Raw genomic sequence first — 18,115 nt, forward strand, 5'->3', positions numbered from 1 at the left:
CGTGGGCCTCTCACTGTTGTGGCCTCTCCCATTGTGGAGCACAGGCTCCGGATGCGCAGGCTCAGTGGCCATGGCTCACGGGCCCAGCCGCTCCGCGGCAGTGGGATCTTCCCGGACCGGGGCACGAACCCTCATCCCCTGCATCGGCAGGCGGACTCTCAACCACTGCGCCACCAGGGAAGCCCTCTTACCCATTTTTGAACTGAGTTTTTTCTTGTTGTTGAGGTTTAGGAGTTCTTTTTATAGTCTGGATATTAGTCCCTTATCAGATATATCATTCCCAAATATTTTCACTCACTTACTAGGTATTGGCTTAATATTAATGAAATCCAATTTATCTACTTTTGCTTTGTTTCTTGTGCTTTTGGTGTCATATTCCAAAAATCCCTCCCAAATCTAATGTCATGAAGATTTTCTCCAGTGTTTTCATCTAAGAGTTTTGTAGTTTATTTTAAGGGGTTAAATGCAAAGGATTCCTAAAGGCTGAGGGCAAAGACCATTTCTGATAGAGCTTTAATTTCCAATAGCTTTATAAAAAAAATGTCACAAATTTCTTTGGTCCCCAGACTCTCTTTTTTTTTTGTTTTTTGTTTTGTTTGTTTTTGTGTTACACGGGCCTCTCACTGCTGTGACCTCTCCCGTTGCGGAGCACAGGCTCCGATTGCGCAGGCTCAGTGGCCATGGCTCACGGGCCCAGCCGCTCCAGGGCACGTGGGATCTTCCCAGACCAGGACACGAACCCATGTCCCCTGCATCGGCAGGCGGACTCTCAACCACTGCGCCACCAGGGAAGCCCCCCCGCCAGACTCTCTTAATGAATTTTTAAAAATGAAATGCTCACCAATAAAAACAACTTTGAATTCCTATATATAGTGAAGAAACATTTTGTAGTATGATTAATTGCCTTTAAATTTGTCTGAATCTGTTTGATTTGTTTAGTCTAGATTTTGGAATATTATGTTTCTTAAAATAGGTTATTTGTGTACATCAAATATCTATTGTCTTGTAAATATTCTGATCGTGTATGTGTGTGTCTGAACGATACACACTCACACTGAGCTGCACACTTCTTCCTTTTGTGTTCCACACTGCATATGTGGGGCTTTTCACTCAATGGGTGCCCAAGAGTCATTGCATGATCTACTTACTGACCTGAGAGCTGAGAGAATAGTAATTAAAAAAAGAAAATTTGTAAAACTTACCAATTTGCCATGTATCCCGTGAAAATAATCTCTCCACATAGAATACAACCATAACTATGAACATGCATTTCCTGAGAATTATAAAATTCTTCTCTTATAACCAAACTGATACATTTTGAAACTTAAGAATAGGGATGTTTAGTTTAACACCTACCGCCTTTGAGTGTTAAATCCATTAAGATGATTCTCTCTGAGTTCAGACACTAATGATAAAACCATCTGTAAAACAAAATCAGTTTCAGGTTAACTCACGCTGCAAACAGGATTACATCAGTTCTATTTTTCTTGATGTGAGTGATATTTCCGTTGAGATTCCCTACTCTCTTTCCCCACCAATCCTTTCCTTGTCTTACTTTGTCAAAGCAGTGCCGAGTCACATTTACTAATAACTTGGATTTTATGTTTAATGTCTGTTACTCCATATTCTGATGTAAGCAAATGAATAATAGACAAGTCATTAATTTCCCCCAAATTAAAACCAAGCCTGTTAAAAATAAAACCATGTTAGAGTTAGCTTACTTTTTTTCTTTCTTAACTTAGTTCTTTATTTTTTTAAAAATGTTATTCATGTATAAAGCTTCCAAAAGACAGGAATAGTTAATAAACATTAAAAATCTCCTAACATTTTTTAGAAGAGCTATGTTAAGACCATAAGTTAAAATTTCTTGAATTTGGTTAAAATTTAAGGTAGACAAAATCACAGCTTTAATACTAAGATGTAAATATATAATACTATTTACAAGATTGTTATTATTGAATATTTTGCTTTAACATAAAACTCCTATCAGGTTATTTTTAAATACGAAATTCATCCAATAGTAAAAGGCTGTGTTTATATTGGTTAAGGAAATCTTTTCTCCCAAAAATCTTTGAGAGAATAAATGAGATGTATGTGTTAAGGGACAGAGAGGTTGGTTGATTTAGAATAACCTCTCCTGGTTTCCTTCTTCTTTCTCATAATCTCCCATCTCACATTTTTTCCTTACATGGTCATAAGTCCATGCAAGGTAAGAAGAGATAAACATAGAAAAGTTAAACATCTCTCCTGGAGGACTGAAATATTTCCATTTACCTTTTTTTCAGATGGTACATTAAGCAATGAAAATTTCAATACTAATAAATTAAAAATACTCACATTTTTAAGTAAACCAGGATAGTAATCTGTGGGTGCATACCCAAGAACTTGAGTAAAAAGATCAACTTCTTTTATATTAAATCTGAATGTGGAAAGTATATGAGATAACAACCCCTAAAAAACATAAACAGAAAGAGAAAAAGGTCTTAAAAATGAATGTAAGTCCCCATTATATATAATGCCTAGAATCTGGGTCATTTGCAAATGGCGTGGTCTCTATGAAACGAATAATCTTAATTTGTCCAAATAACTCAGGTCACTTTGATTCAGGTATAAAGAAGAAATAAGTTAGTGATAAAATTATTACATTAAGTAAATTTAAACAAATACTAACCGTGAAAAAAATGTATAACTAATGAACAGTGCTTTAACCATATTAAAAATGTGATCTTTACTGTTTTCAAACTCAGTAAAATATTTTTATCAGAGCAGAGATGATAATTTAATACATAACAAGGAATGCACCACAAATCACAAAGGAAAGATTATGCAATAAATGGTGCTAGGAAAACTATTTGAAAAAAATTAGATTCTCACCGTATGTTATTTATTAAAATGTACTTGAATTTACTGTAAATTTAAATATCAACATAACATTTTCCATTAAATGAATTAAAGAGTTTTAAAGACATGAATACCTAATGCTAATCTGGGTTCTCTGAAACAGGTACTCTGTGTGAGCTACTGGAAAAATACAAATGGGATCCACACATCACTGCTATTGTGAACGGCACGAAGGCACCTATAGAGTGTAAGCAAGTATAAAACAAACCATACCCACCCCCCATGCTTGGATTGCCAGGGCTATGTCTGCCTAGATGTTTGTAACATGAAGACACATTACAGGTTGGTAGAGGCCTACTTTATAGAAAACAACTTGAGAATGTATATTAAAGGTTTTAAAAGCATTCAAAGCTTTTAACATACATTTAAGGAAATAAATCCAAATATCATGATGGGGATTATGCTCAAAGATGTTCACTACAGTGTTATTTCTCATAGTAAAAAACGTCTAACAGCAGGGAATGATTAATTTATAATACCCTCAATACCATGGCTCACTGTAAGCCATTAAAATGCTTATGAAGAATTTATGACAGCATTTTAAATGGTTATAATGTTAAATGAAGAAAGGAAGATGCAAAATTGTATATACAGAAATGATTTTATCAATATAAAAACAATCCAGGGGCTTCCCTGGTGGCAAAGTGGTTGAGAGTCCGCCTGCGGATGCAGGGGACACGGGTTCGTGCCCCGGTCCGGGAAGATCCCACATGCCGTGGAGCGGCTGGTCCCGTGAGCCATGGCCGCTGTGCCTGCGCGTCTGGAGCCTGTGCCCCGCAACGGGAGAGGCCACAACAGTGAGAGGCCCACATACCGCAAAAAAAATAATAATAATAAAAAGAAAAAAAGAAAAAGAAAAACAACCCTGTACCTTAATACTCAGTGTTGGCAAAGATGTGGTAAGGGGCACTCCATTGCTGTTGGATACACAATTTTTTTTTAAATAAATAAATTTATTATTTATTTATTTATTTACTTATTTATTTTTGGCTGTGTTGGGTCTTTGTTGCTGTGCATGGGTTTTCTCTAGCTGCGGTGAGTGGGGGCTACTCTTCTGTTGTGGTGGGCTGGCTTCTCATTGAGGTGGCTTATCTTGTTGCGGTGCACAGGCTCTAGGTGCACGGGCTTCAGTAGTTGTGGCACACAGGCTTAGTTGCTCCACAGCATGTGGGATCTTCCCAGACCAGGGCTCAAACCCGTGTCTCCTTCATTGGTAGGCAGATTCTTAACCACTGCGCAACCAGGGAAGTCCTGGGAGCACATATTTGTAAAGCCTTCCTGGGAAGTCACTTGATGATATGTAACCAAAGCATTAAAATTCATAACCTTTTATCCAGTAATTTGATTTCCAAAAATATATCCTAAGGAAAGATTTAGGTTCATGACAGTATTACTCATAACAGTGAAAAGCTAGAAGCAAAGCACCCAACAACATTTGATTGGTTGAATCCATCTTGGTTTATCCAACAGCATGAATCACATTGTAAAAAAGATATTTAATAACATAGGAAAAGATAATGTAACATTAATTTGAAAATCAAGGTGTAAAAACTGTATATTCAATGTGATATTAATTTTATATGCAAAAAAATACTAGGAAGAAACATGACAGTTAACATATATTATTTCTGGGAGTGATTTAAAATTTCTTCTTTATACTACCTGCATTTCCAAAGTTTCTACAATTACCATATCTTACTGTTTATCATAAAAAATGTTTTGTAAAATGCAATTACGTGCTTTAACTTATGTGTTTTTTCTCATAATTCCCTAATACAAATTGCTATGAAGGGACACAAGAGTTTTATCCCTGGATGAAATAAGCATAAGTCCTAGAAACAACATATTGAGGCCTGGCTATGGTTGCATAACTTCAAAACAGACACCTTAAACTATAGACCTACAAATCTCTCTTTTAAAGTAAACTTAAAAATTGATAAGCACTTCTCATCGCTAAGAATAATATTTCTTACTGCCACCTAGTGGCAAACATTCTAAAGAAAAAACCATTAAAGATTCTGTAGGCACTGGCCCTTGGACAAAAATTAATTCCTACAGTCACACGATAATTGACTCATTTTAAAATGTTGACAAAGCAGTCTTGGAAATCTTCTACTCCAACCCCCTCATTTTACTGATGAGGAAGTGAGCTTCTAAATACATAAATCATTATCTACAAAAAGATGTGCATGTATATGAATAGACTCTGATTTGAAAGGCATAAAGAAAATGTGCAAATGCAACACGCTGACTAGTGATCTAAAATCCTTCAAGCGTGGAAAGTGCAGGAACCAACACAGCTGTGCATAAAACATTTTAAGCCCAATTTTGATTCATGTATGAGTTTGAACTCTGCTAATGTTTGAAAAGCCACTTAAAACTGCTTATACCAGGGGGCTTCCCTGGTGGTGCAGTGGCTGAGAATCTGCCTACTAATGCAGGGGACACAGGTTCGAGCCCTGGTCTGGGAGGATCCCACATGCTGCGGAGCAACTAGGCCCGTGAGCCACAACTACTGAGCCTGCACATCTGGAGCCTGTGCTCCGCAACAAGAGAGGCCCCGACAGTAAGAGGCCTGAGCACCGCGATTAAGAGTTGCCCCCGCTTGCCACAACTAGAGAAAGTCCTTGCACAGAAACGAAGACCCAACACAGCAAAAATAAATAAATTAAACTCCTATCCCCAACATCTTCTTTAAAAAAACAAACAAACAAACAAAAACTGCTTATACCACGAAAGTGAACTTTTGAGAAGAAAAGTTTTAAATAAATCAGGGGAAAATCCATTTCCCTTGTTTTCAGGTGTTCTTTCTTGTCCTAGTCTCATTGTATCTGCTCCGTCTTGTAACAGGCAGCACATTCACAGGCAGGTTAGTAAAGCTGGAACTATGAGGCTGTGGTTTGGCGCAGGGTATGGGTGTGGAAGAAGGGCTGTGGTTTATACTCAGGCAAAGGGTTAGGAGAGCCAAATTGTGGTCAATACTCTTTAACTGAGACAGAGCACATATTTTATACTTCTCCAAACAATTTCTTCATCTGATCATTAAAGTCCTTTAGAATTTCCACCACTTTGGTCTCTACTACATCTATCTCTTTACACATAATATAAAAACTTCTGTAAACAAGGATCCCTTATTCATTCATTCATTCATCAACAAACATATATTAAGTATGATCTGCATTCAAGCCACTCTACCGGAGCTATTGTGATAAGAAGCCCCCTACAATCCGATGAAGAGAGAGAGACGGAAATATCCGTAATACAAGACAGAATGCACTAAGTGCTATAATGAAGGGGTAAGACAATCACTGAGGAAACAGAGGAAGTAATGATTAATTCTAACTGTAGGGTTTCAGAATGCTCCCAGAGATGATGACTTCTGAGCTGATTCTGACAGCTTGGGAAGGAGAGAAAGAGAGAGGAGAAGGAGGTATAGGAAAGAGAGGGTATGTAATGTTGGCTGCGCTAGACAGAGAAAAATGACTAGAGGGATTAGAGAAGGGCAGTGGAAAAGCGGCCATGGTGTGTGGGCAAAGACATGGGAAATGTTCCTGTAACCCCTACTACTCCAATCCTTCACTGGATTCCTAAGCATAGCCTCCCCTACAGGGCCTCAGCCTACCTGGTCAAACTTACTTCTCCCAAGGAGGGACCTTCAAGATTGTGGAGGAGTAAGATGTGGAGATCACCTTCCTCCCCACAAATACATCAATAATACATCTATATGTGGAACACCTACTGAGTACCTACTGAACGCTGGCAGAAAACCTCACACTTCCCAAAAGGCAAGAAATTCCCCACGTACCTGGGTAGGGCAAAAAGGAAAACAGAGACAAAAGAATACGAATGGGACCTGCACCTCGGGGAGGGAGCTGTGAAGGAGGAAAAGTTTCCACACACTAGGAAGCCCCTTCACTGGCAGAGATGGGGAGTGGGTGGGGGTGGGGAAGCTTTGGGGCCACAGAGGAGAACGCAGCAACAGGGGTGCAGAGGGCAAAGCAGAGAGATTCCTGCACAGAGGATCGGTGCTGACTAGCACTCACCAGCCCGAGAGGCTTGTCTGCTCATCCCCAGGACAGGTGGGGGCTGGGAGCTAAGGCTCCGGCTTCAGAGGTTGTATCCCAGGGAGAGGACGGGGATTGGCTGCGTGAACACAGACTGAAGGGGGCTAGTGCGCCACAGCAAGCCGGGAGGGAGTCCGGGAAAAGGTCTGGACCTGCCTAAGAGTCAGGAGACCACTGTTTCAGGGTGCGCGAGGACAGGGGATTCAGAGCACCACCTAAACGAGGTCCAGAGATGGGCGTGAGCCACGGCTATCAGCGCAGACCCCAGAGACGGGCATGAGACACTAAGGCTGATGCTGCAGCCACCAAGGAGCCTGTGTGCGAGCACAGGTCACTATCCACACCTCCCCCTCCCGGGAGCCTGTGCAGCCCGCCACTGCCAGGGTCCCGTGATCCAGGGACAACTTCCCCAAGAGAACACATGGCGCGCCTCAGGCTGGTGCAACGTTATGCTGGCCTCTGCCGCCGCAGGCTCGCCCCACATCTGTACCCCTCCCTCCCCCTGGCCTGAGTGAGCCAGAGCCCCCTAATCAGCTGCTACTTTAAGCCCGTCCTGCCTGGGAGGGAACAGACGCTCTCAGGTGACCTACATGCAGAGGTGGGGCCAAATCCAAAGCTGAACCCCAGGAGCTGTGAGAACTAAGGAGAGAAACTAAGGAGAGGCGGGGCCAAATCCAAAGCTGAACCCCAGGAGCTGTGAGAACTAAGGAGAAAGCCTGCTCCTGAGGCTCCTCCCAGCAGCCTCAGGAGCAGCAGATTAAATCTCCACAATCAACTTGATGTACCCTGCATCGGTGGAATACATGAATAGACAATGAACCATCCCAAAATTAAGGTGGTTGACTTTGGGAGCAACTGTGGACTTGGGGTTGGCTTTCTGCATCTAATTTTGTTTCTGGTGTTATGTTTATTTTAGTTTAGTATTTAGAGCTTATTATCATTGGTAGATTTGTTTATTGATTTGGTTGCTCTCTTCCTTTTTTTTTTAATATACATATATATTTCCCTTTTTTCCTTTTTGTGAGTGTGTATCTGTATGCTTCTTTTTGTGATTCTGTCTGTATAGCTTTGCTTTTACCATTTGTCCTAGGGTTCTGTCTGTCGGTTTTTTGTCTTTTTTTTTTTTAAGTATACAGTGTGCTCTTATTTACTTATTTTTGGCTGCACTGGGTCTTTGTTGCTGCGGGCGGGCCTTCTCCAGTTGCAGTGAGTGGGGGCCGCTCTTCGTTGCGGTGCGCGGGCTTCTTGTTGCAGTGCGTGGGCTTCTCACTGTGGTAGCTTCTCTGGTTGCGGAGCACGGGCTCCAGGAGCAGGGGTTTCAGTAGCTGAGACAGGCGGGCTCAGTAGTTTGGCTCATGGGCACTAGAGCGCAGGCTCAGTAGTTGTGGTGCACGGGCCTAGCAGCTCCACGGCATGTGTGATCTTCCCAGACGAGGGCTTGGACCCGTGTACCCTGGATTGGCAGGAGGAATGTTAACCACTGCGCCACCAGGGAAGCACGGCGCTCTTTTATATGTTTGCAAATTTCTTTCCTATGTGGCTTGAAAGAAGACAGCTGGATTCTTGTATTTAATTCTGCATTTAATTTGTTGCAATACGTTTTTTTTGGTTGAACTATATGGAGAGTCTAGCCCCACATAGATATGTAGTTTTAAAATGCAGGAGTATTATAATAGCTTCTTCACACAATTACACATATTCTCCTTTGATACTACACCAAAATTTATCAAGCACTGCTCACCCTTTTTCCTGCAAGCCTATCTAGGAATGCAGGTAGAGCTGCCTGCCATAGGTCTAGGGGGTGATGGGTGGTCTCTACCATGAGAAGGGCTGAAATTATCCACAATTTACTGGCCATGCCTTACCCTGAAAGCTGAAAGTCCTCAAAGAAACTTTTACCTTTTGTCCTAGGGATCTGTCTGTCCGATATTTTGTGTTTTTTTCTGTTTTTGTATAGTTTTTAGCACTTGTTATCATTGGTGGATTTTTTCTTTGGTTTGGTTGTTCTTTCTTTTTCTTTATTACTTTCTTATTTTTTTATGTTTAATAATTTTAAAATTTTTTTATTTTAATAACTTTTATTGTTTCCTTCCTTCCTTTCTTTCTTTTTCTCCCTTTTCTTCTGAGCTGAGTGGCTGACAGGGAATTGGTGCTCCGGCCATCTGTCAGGCCCGAGTCTCTGAAGTGGGAGAGCCAAGTTCAGGCCACTGACCCACCAGAGACTTCCTGGCCCCATGTAATATCAAACGATGAAAGCTCTCACAGAGATCTCCATCTCAACGGTAAGACCCAGCTCCACTCAACAACGAGCAAGCTACAGTGCTGGACACCCTATGCCAAACAACTAGCAAGACACGAACACAACCCCACCCATCAGAAGAGAGGCTGCCTAAAATCATACTAAGTTCACACGCACCCCAAAACACACCACTGGATGCGGTCCTGCCCTCCAGAAGACAAGATCCAGCCTCATCCACCAGAACACAGGCAACAGTCCCCTCCACCAGCAAACCTACACAACCCTCTGAAGCAAGCTTAGCCACTGGGGGCAGACACCAAAAACAACGGGAACTACCGAACTGCAGCCTGCAAAAAGAAGACCCCAAACACAGTTTAAGTTAAGCAAAATGAGAAGACAGAGAAACACACAGCAGATGAAGGAGCAAGGCAAAAACCCACCAGACCAAACAAATGAAGAAGAAACAGGCAGTCTACCTGAAAAAGAATTCAGAGTAATGATAGTAAAGATGATTGAAAATCTTGGAAATAGAATGGAGAAAATACAAGAAACATTTAACAAGGACCTAGAAGAACTAAAGAGCAAACAAACAATGAAGAAAAACACAATAAAAGAAATAAAAAATTCTCTAGAAGTAATAATCAGCAGAATAACTGAGGCAGAAGAACGGATAAGTGACCTGGAAGATAAAAGAGTGGAAGTAACTACTTCAGAGCAGAATAAAGAAAAAAGAATGAAAAGAATTGAGTACACTCTCAGAGACCTCTGGGACAACATTAAACATACTGACATTCGAATTACAGGGGTTCCAGAAGAAGAAGAGAAAAAGAAGCAGTCTGAGAAAATATTTGAAGAGATTACAGTTGAAAACTTCCCTAATATGGGAAAGGAAATAGTCAGTCAAGACCAGGAACCACAGAGAGTCCCATACAGGATAAATCCAAGGAGAAACACGCCAAGACACGTATTAATCAAACTATCAGAAATTAAATACAAAGAAAAAATATTAAAACCAGCAAGGGAAAAGCAACAAATAACATAAAACAGAATCCCCATAAGGTTAACAGCTGATCTTTCAGCAAAAACTCTGCAAGCCAGAAGAGAGTGGCAGGACATATTTAAAGTGATGAAAGGGCAAAACCTACAACCAAGATTACTCTACCCAGCAAGGATCTTCATCAGATTTGACAGAGAAATTAAAACCTTTCCAGACAAGCAAAAGCTAAGAGAAATCAGCACCACCAAACCAGCTTTGCAACAAACGCTAAAGGAACTTCTCTAGGCAGGAAACAAGAGAAGGAAAAGACCTACAATAACAAATGTAAAACCATTAAGAAAATGGTAAGAGGAACATACATACCAATAACTACCTTAAATGTAACTGCTCCAAACAAAAGACATAGACTGCCTGAATGGATACAAAAACAAGACCTGTATATATGCTGTCTACAAGAGACCCACCTCAGACCTACAGACACACACAGGCTGAAAGTGAGGGGATGGAAAAAGATATTCCATGCAAATGGAAATCAAAAGAAAGCTGGTGTAGCAACTCTCATATCAGACAAAATAGACTTTAAAATAAAGGCTATTACAAGAGACAAAGAAGGACACTACATAATGATCAAGGGATTGACCCAAGAAGATATTCAACAATTGTAAATATTTATGGACCCAACAAAGGAGCACCTCAATACATAAGGCAAATGCTAACAGCCATAAAAGGGGAAATCGACAGTAACACAATAATAGTAGGGGACTTAAACAACCCATTTTCACCAATGGACAGATCATCCAAAATGAAAATAAATAAGAAAACACAAGCTTTAAATGATACATTAAAAAAGATGGACTTAATTGATATTTATAGGACATTCCATCCAAGAACAACAGAATACACTTTCTTTTCAAGTGCTCATGGAACATTCTCCAGGAGAGATCATAGATTGGGTCACAAATCAAGCCTTGGTAAATTTAAGAAACCTGAAATCATATCAAGTATCTTTTCCGACCACAACGCTAAGAGACTAGATATCAATTACAGGAAAAAATATGTAAAAAATATAAACACATGGAGGCTAAACAATACACTACTAAAAAACCAAGAGATCACTGAAGAAGTCAAACAGGACAACAAAAAATACCTAGAAACAAATGACAATGAAAAGACGATGACTCAAAACCTATGGGAGGCAGCAAAAGCAGTTCTAGGAGGGAAGTTTACAGCAATACAATCCTACCTCAAGAAACAAGAAACATTTCAAATAGACAACCTAACCTTACACCTAAAGCAATTAGAGAAAAAAGAACAAAAAACCGCCAGTTAGCAGAAGGAAAGAAATCATAAAGATCAGATCAGAAATAAATGAAAAGGAAACAACTGCAAAGATCAATAAAACTAAAAGCTGATTCTTTGAGAAGATAAACAAAATTGATAAACCATTAGTCAGACTCATCAAGAAAAAAAAGAAGACTGAAATCAATAGAATTAGAAATGAAAAAGGAGAAGTAACAACTGACACTGCAGAAATACAAAGGATCATGAGAGATTACTACAAGCAACTCTATGCCAATAAAATGGACAACCTGGAAGAAATGGACAAATTCTTAGAAAAGCACAACCTTCCAAGACTGAACCAGGAAGAAATAGAAAATATAAACAGGCCAATCACAAGCACTGAAAATGAAACTGTGATTAAAAATCTTCCAACAAACAAAAGCCCAGGACCAGATGGCTTCACAGGCAAATTCTATCAAACATTTAGAGAAGAGCTAACACCTATCCTTCTCAAACTCTTCCAAAATATAGCAGAGGGAGGAACACTCCTAAACTCATTGTACGAGGCACCATCACCCTGATACCAAAACCAGACAAAGATGTCACAAAAAAGAAAACTACAGGCCAATATCACTGATGAACATAGATGCATAAATTCATCAACAAAATACTAGCAAACAGAATCCAAGAGCACATTAAAGGGATCATACACCATGATCAAGTGGGGTTTATCCCAGGAATGCAAGGATTCTTCAATAGATGCAAAGCAATCAACATGATACACCATATTAACAAACTGAAGGAGAAAAACCATATGATCATCTCAACAGATATAGAAAAAGCTTTCGACAAAATTCAACACCCATTTATGATAAAAACCATCCAGAAAGTAGGCACAGAGGGAACTTTCCTCAACATAATAAAGACCATATGTGACAAATGCGCAGCCAGCATCGTTCTGAATGGGAAAAACTGAAATCATTTCCACTAAAATCAGGAACAAGACAAGGTTGCCCACTCTCACCACTATTATCCAACATAGTTTTGTAAGTTTTAGCCACAGAAATCAGAGAAGAAAAAGAAATAAAAGGAATCCAAATTGGAAAAGGAGAAGTAAAACTGTCACTGTTTGCAGATGACATGATACTATACATAGAGAATCCTAAAAATGCCACCAGAAAAGTACTAGAGCTAATCAATGAATTTGGTAAAGTAGCAGGATACAAAATTAATGTACAGAAATCTCTTGCATTCCTATAAACTAATGATGACAAATCTGAAAGAGAAAATAAGGATACACTCCCATTTACCATGGCAACAAAAGGAATAAAATACCTAGGAATAAACCTACCTAAGGAGAGAAAAGACCTGTATGCAGAAAACTATAAGACACTGATGAAAGAAATTAAAGATGATACAAACAGAAGGAGAGATATACCATGTCCTTGGATTGGAAGAATCAACATTGTGAAAATGACTATACTCCCCAAAGCAATCTACGGATTCAGTGCAATTCCTATCAAACTACCAATGGCAATTTTTCACAGAACTAGAACAAAAAATTTCACAATTTGGATGGAAACACAGAAGACCCTGAATAGCCAAAACAATCTTGAGAAAGAAAAACAGAGTTGGAGGAATCAGGCTCCCTGACTTCAGACTACACTACAAAGCTACAGTAATCAAGACAGTATGGTACAGTCACAAAAACAGAAATATAGATCAATGGAACAGGACAGAAAGCCCAGATATAAACCATCGCACATAGGGTCACCTTATCTTTGATAAAGGAGGCAAGAATATACAATGGAGAAGAGACAGTCTCTTCAGTAAGTGGTGCTGGGAAAACTGGGCACCTATGTGTAATAGAATGAAATTAGAACACTCCCTAACATCATACACAAAAATAAATTGGATTAAAGACCTAAATGTAAGGCCAGACACTATCAAACTCTCAGAGGAAAATATAGGCAGAACACTCTATGACATAAATCACAGCAAGATCCTCTTTGACCAACCTCCTAGAGAAATCGAAATAAAAACAAAAATAAACAAATGGGACCTAATGAAACTCAAAAGCTTTTGCACAGCAAAGGAAACGTATAAACAAGACAAAAAGACAACCCTCAGAATGGGAGGAAATATTTGCAAACGAAGCGACTGACAAAGGATTAATCTCCAAAATATATAAACAGCTCATGCAGCTCAGTATCAAAAAAACAAACAACCCAATCCAAAAATGGGCAGAAGACCTAAAAAGACATTTCTCCAAAGAAAATATACAGATGGCCAACAAACACATGAAAGGATGCTCAACAGCACTAATCATTAGAGAAATGCAAATCAAAACTACAATGAGATATCACCTCACAATGGTCAGAATGGCCATCATCAAAAAATTTACAACCAATAAATGCTGGAGAGGGTGTGGAGAAAAGGGAACCCTCTTGCACTGTTGGATGGGAATGTAAATTGATACAGCCACTATGGAGAACAGTATGGAGGTTCCTTAAAAAACTACAAATAGAACTACCATATGACCCAGCAATCCCACTACTGGGCATATACCCTCAGAACACCATAATTCAAAAAGAGTCACGTACCACAATGTTCACTGCAGCACTATTTGCAATAGCCAGGACATGGAAGGAACTTAAGTGTCCATTGACAGATGAATGGATAAAGAAGATGTGGCACTGGGCTTCCCTGGTGGTGCAGTGGTTGAGAGTCCGCCTGCCGATGCAGGGGACACGGGTTCATGCCCCAGTCTGGGAGAATCCCACATGCCATGGAGCAGCTGGGCCCGTGAGCCATGGCCGCTAAGCCTGCGTGTCCGGACCCTGTGCTCCGCAACAGGAGAGGCCACAGCAGTGAGAGGCCCACATACCGGAAATAAATAAATAAATAAAAAAGAAGATGTGGAACATATATACAGTGGAATATTACTCAGCCCTAAAAAGAAACGAAATTGAGTTATTTGCAGTGAGGTGGATGGGCCTAGAGACTGTCATACAGAGTGAAGTAAGTCAGCAAGAGAAAACCAAATACTGTACGCTAACACATAGTTATGGAATCTAAAAAAAAAAAAAAGGTTCTGATAAACCTAGGGGCAGGACAGGAATAAAGACGCAGATGTAGAGAATGGACTTGAGGACACAGAGAGGGGGAAGGGTAAGCTGGGGCGAAGTGAGAGAGTGGCATGGACAAATATACACTACCAAATATAAAATAGATAGCTAGTGGGAAGCAGCTGCATAGCACAGGGAGATCACCTCGGTGCTCTGTGCCCCCCTAGAGGGGTGGCATAGCGAGGGTGGGAGGGAGACACAAGAGGGAGGGGATATGGGGATATATGTATACATATAGCTGATTCACTTTGTTATACAGCAGAAACTAACACACCATTGTAATGCAATTATACTCCAATAAAGATATTAAAAAAACACAAAACTTATTTCTCCCAATCTTTCTCTTTGATCCCTGTGATTTGGTAACATCAGACTCCCTGCTGGTCTCCAGACTCACCCAGCCCTTTCCCACTGCCATACCATTTCTTTCTCCTGAGAAACCCAACAACCCTCACTCATCTCTAGCTGCCAAAGGTATACCAGTCTTTCAAAATCCATCTTTCTCCAAGATTCCTCTTCCAGTTCCCAACAGTATGAGATAAAATTCTCCTGAAATCTCCACAGTATCCTATTTGTATTTCTCTTGCAATGCCTTCCAAGTTCTGCCTTGTAGTTATATTTCCCCATTCTACTCGTTAGCACACAGGCTCTCCAAGGAAAAGACTGTCTTAATAATATTTATACTCTTTAGAGCAACTGTTAACTTGCCCTTGGCATTTCACACACTAGGTGTTCAATAAACCTTAGCTGAATCAAACTCATTAGAATGAATCGCTCATTTACACTCATTGAACATGAAAATTATTGCAGGATTCCTTTGTGACCTCATTACAGTACAAAATGATAAATCTTTTCACAATTTCCTAAGTTTTAGTCCATGAAATACCCACATAATACTGGAAAAAAACATTACATTGCTATGTACTTTTACTTCAAAGAGTATTACTTAATTTCATAACACTGACTGGAACCTGGCACATTGATCTGGATGTGATCTCATTGAATAAAAAACTGCTTTGGTGCAGCTCTGCCTGTGGCAACCTATGAGTATGCCACAGTATTAGAGCACCCAGAAGGGACAGGAGAATCAGTAACTAGCAAGGACCATCTTTGCTGAAAGGGGCACTGGAAAATTACAAAATTATCTCAGATATGCTTAAATAAAAATTATACATTTGAAAAACATTTTTTCCCCAGCAAACCCAAATAAGAAAACAAACCTTTTGTTAGTTCAATCCAATTTATTCAATTATTCTTGCCCCAAAAATTTAATCCTCGAGGTACAGCACAACATGTTTAATCTTCTCTTTTCTCAAGCTTTCACAGAAGTATCTGGTGTATTCAGACCTTGGCCAGCAGAGATGCTGCCATTTTGAATATTTGGCAGGTTCTTTAACCATATGAAATACCTGTGCCCAAACACTGAATTAGTCATTTTCTTTTTTATGTTCCCATGACATTTTATGTAAATATCTAATAAAACATTTATATTCTTATTCTGAAATTGTTTATTTACTTAAGCAATATTAAAATTCCCAAATTAATAAATCACTAAGTGATTTAGATTTTTCTAAATTAGACACCATAGTGAAAATTGTCTAATTTTCTTAATAACACAATCTTAAATTATCATTTCTCCCTGCCAAAAAAGGCAATCTAGAAACTAGACCAACATGTAAGCATCAACTAAATATATTACTTCACTGAAAAAAAGGTTGCCCTCTATAAAGTACTAAAATGGCAAGAAATGCTCTGTGCACAGCACTACATAACAAAACAAGAAAGAAGACAAGCGTTATAAAACTTAAAAAAACACATAGTAAAGACCTGCATAAATGGAGAGATAAATCAATACTATGGTCATATCAAGAAAAATTCAATGTCATAAAGATGTCAATTCTCTGTCATATAGACTCAATGCAATACCATCAACAACCCTAAATATGTTTTTTAGTGGAACTTCAGAAGCTTTTCTAAAATTTCCATAGAAAAGCAAGTGGCCAAGCACAGCACATGCTAAGGGAAAGAAGAAAATGATAGAAGTAAACATATAGGGTGACTCAATTTCTATGAAGTTCAAAAACAGGCACACTAAACAAGATGCTGATCAGGGGTACATATACAACGGGCAGAACTACATATTCCTCAAATTACTTCTGGATGCAGGTTCTAAGAGACAAGGAATAAATCAAATGAAATATTTCACACCATCACAACAGCTATTCTGTGCCTGTTAGTCTGAAGCACCCGTAATTCTGAGACTTCTCAGGAAGGAATTATCATTATTATGATGTAGTTTCACTTCTAAGTCTTCTAAAACCTGAAATCCTTAATATCTGAAATTATAAGGAAGACTTCATTATATAAGATATAATGCATACCCATTGCTGATAAAACTAAAAAAATAAGATAAAAATTGCTTGAAAACTTATTTAGAAATCTGTTAGTTAAAATTTTTTAAGCTTCCATGTATTTGTTATTTCTATAAATTAAGAATTAAAATATAGTTCAACATGTAACTGGTACACCCAATACTAGAATAATCTATAATTAAAATCGAGAAGAATCCTAAATTAAGGTATAGGTTTATTTCTAATGCATTCTTTCGAAAAATCAGACATGTCTAAATTAATTTAAAATCATTTTGAGGGGAAAAAAACCTCATTATTTTCATTACAAATATTTGTGATAATGTATTCTTTAGCAAAGTAATAATGGACGGTTAAATTTTTTAAGGAATGAAGACAGGCTAAGCTTAGAATTTGTACATTATTTCCTTCAAACACAAAATGGCAGTCTGAATAAATTAACCTAAACAATGCCAAAGAAAACAAACAATGCCCAATTCCCAACCTGGAACCCAACAACTCGTTTCCTACAGTTAACGGTCTTATTAGTCTTACTAGGGCATCACAGGTTCAAACTAATAGATCTACAACTACAAGAGTTCCTTTTATTTCAATACAATATTTCCCTGTTAAATGACTTCCAATCTCACAGAGTCTATATCTACTTTAGCACAAGTGGACAAAGTTGAATTCGGTGGACAACTTACTACTGAAGAAAAACTAACCATATAAAACATGTGTTGAGAAACACTTTTCCCTATTACATGGTTGGGAAGCAAAATTCAATTAGTAGTTAGTCATTGATTATTTTGCCTCCTTCATAAGCCACACTCTGATATGTATAAAATTTCAAATGTGATTTCAAATCAGGGAGGAAGCCAGAGTCTAACAGTTTTTTCCCCCTTAGAAAGCCTGAAAGCCTACCATTTAAAACAAATGGATTTATTACCCAGCACTCTTTTAAGTAAAGGTTAGTGCTGAGAAACTATGTATTGATCAAGCCCCTTCATGGGGCTGCTGAAATACCTTGAGATGAGTAGATTTTCTCAATCTTGGCATTATTGACATTTTGGGGCCTGATAATTCTTTGCTACAGGGGTGGTGGTGCTGGTGAGGGGGGTGCATTTCTGGCCTCTATCCACTAGATACCAATAATA

The 18,115-nt window shown here is 38.9% G+C and overlaps 1 protein-coding gene across 1 annotated transcript in view; it reads right to left on the minus strand.

Annotated features, from left to right (window-relative positions):
• Positions 1-18,115, minus strand: part of FANCC (FA complementation group C) — a 182,870-nt gene that overhangs the window by 82,267 nt on the left and 82,488 nt on the right. The window contains 2 exon segments of the mRNA XM_007448302.1: positions 1,357-1,421; positions 2,338-2,451. Of these exon segments, the coding sequence (XP_007448364.1) occupies positions 1,357-1,421; positions 2,338-2,451 (179 nt within the window).

The sequence above is a fragment of the Lipotes vexillifer genome, unplaced genomic scaffold, assembly GCF_000442215.2.
Source record: "Lipotes vexillifer unplaced genomic scaffold, Lipotes_vexillifer_v1.1 scaffold252, whole genome shotgun sequence".
Lineage (NCBI taxonomy): Eukaryota > Metazoa > Chordata > Mammalia > Artiodactyla > Lipotidae > Lipotes > Lipotes vexillifer.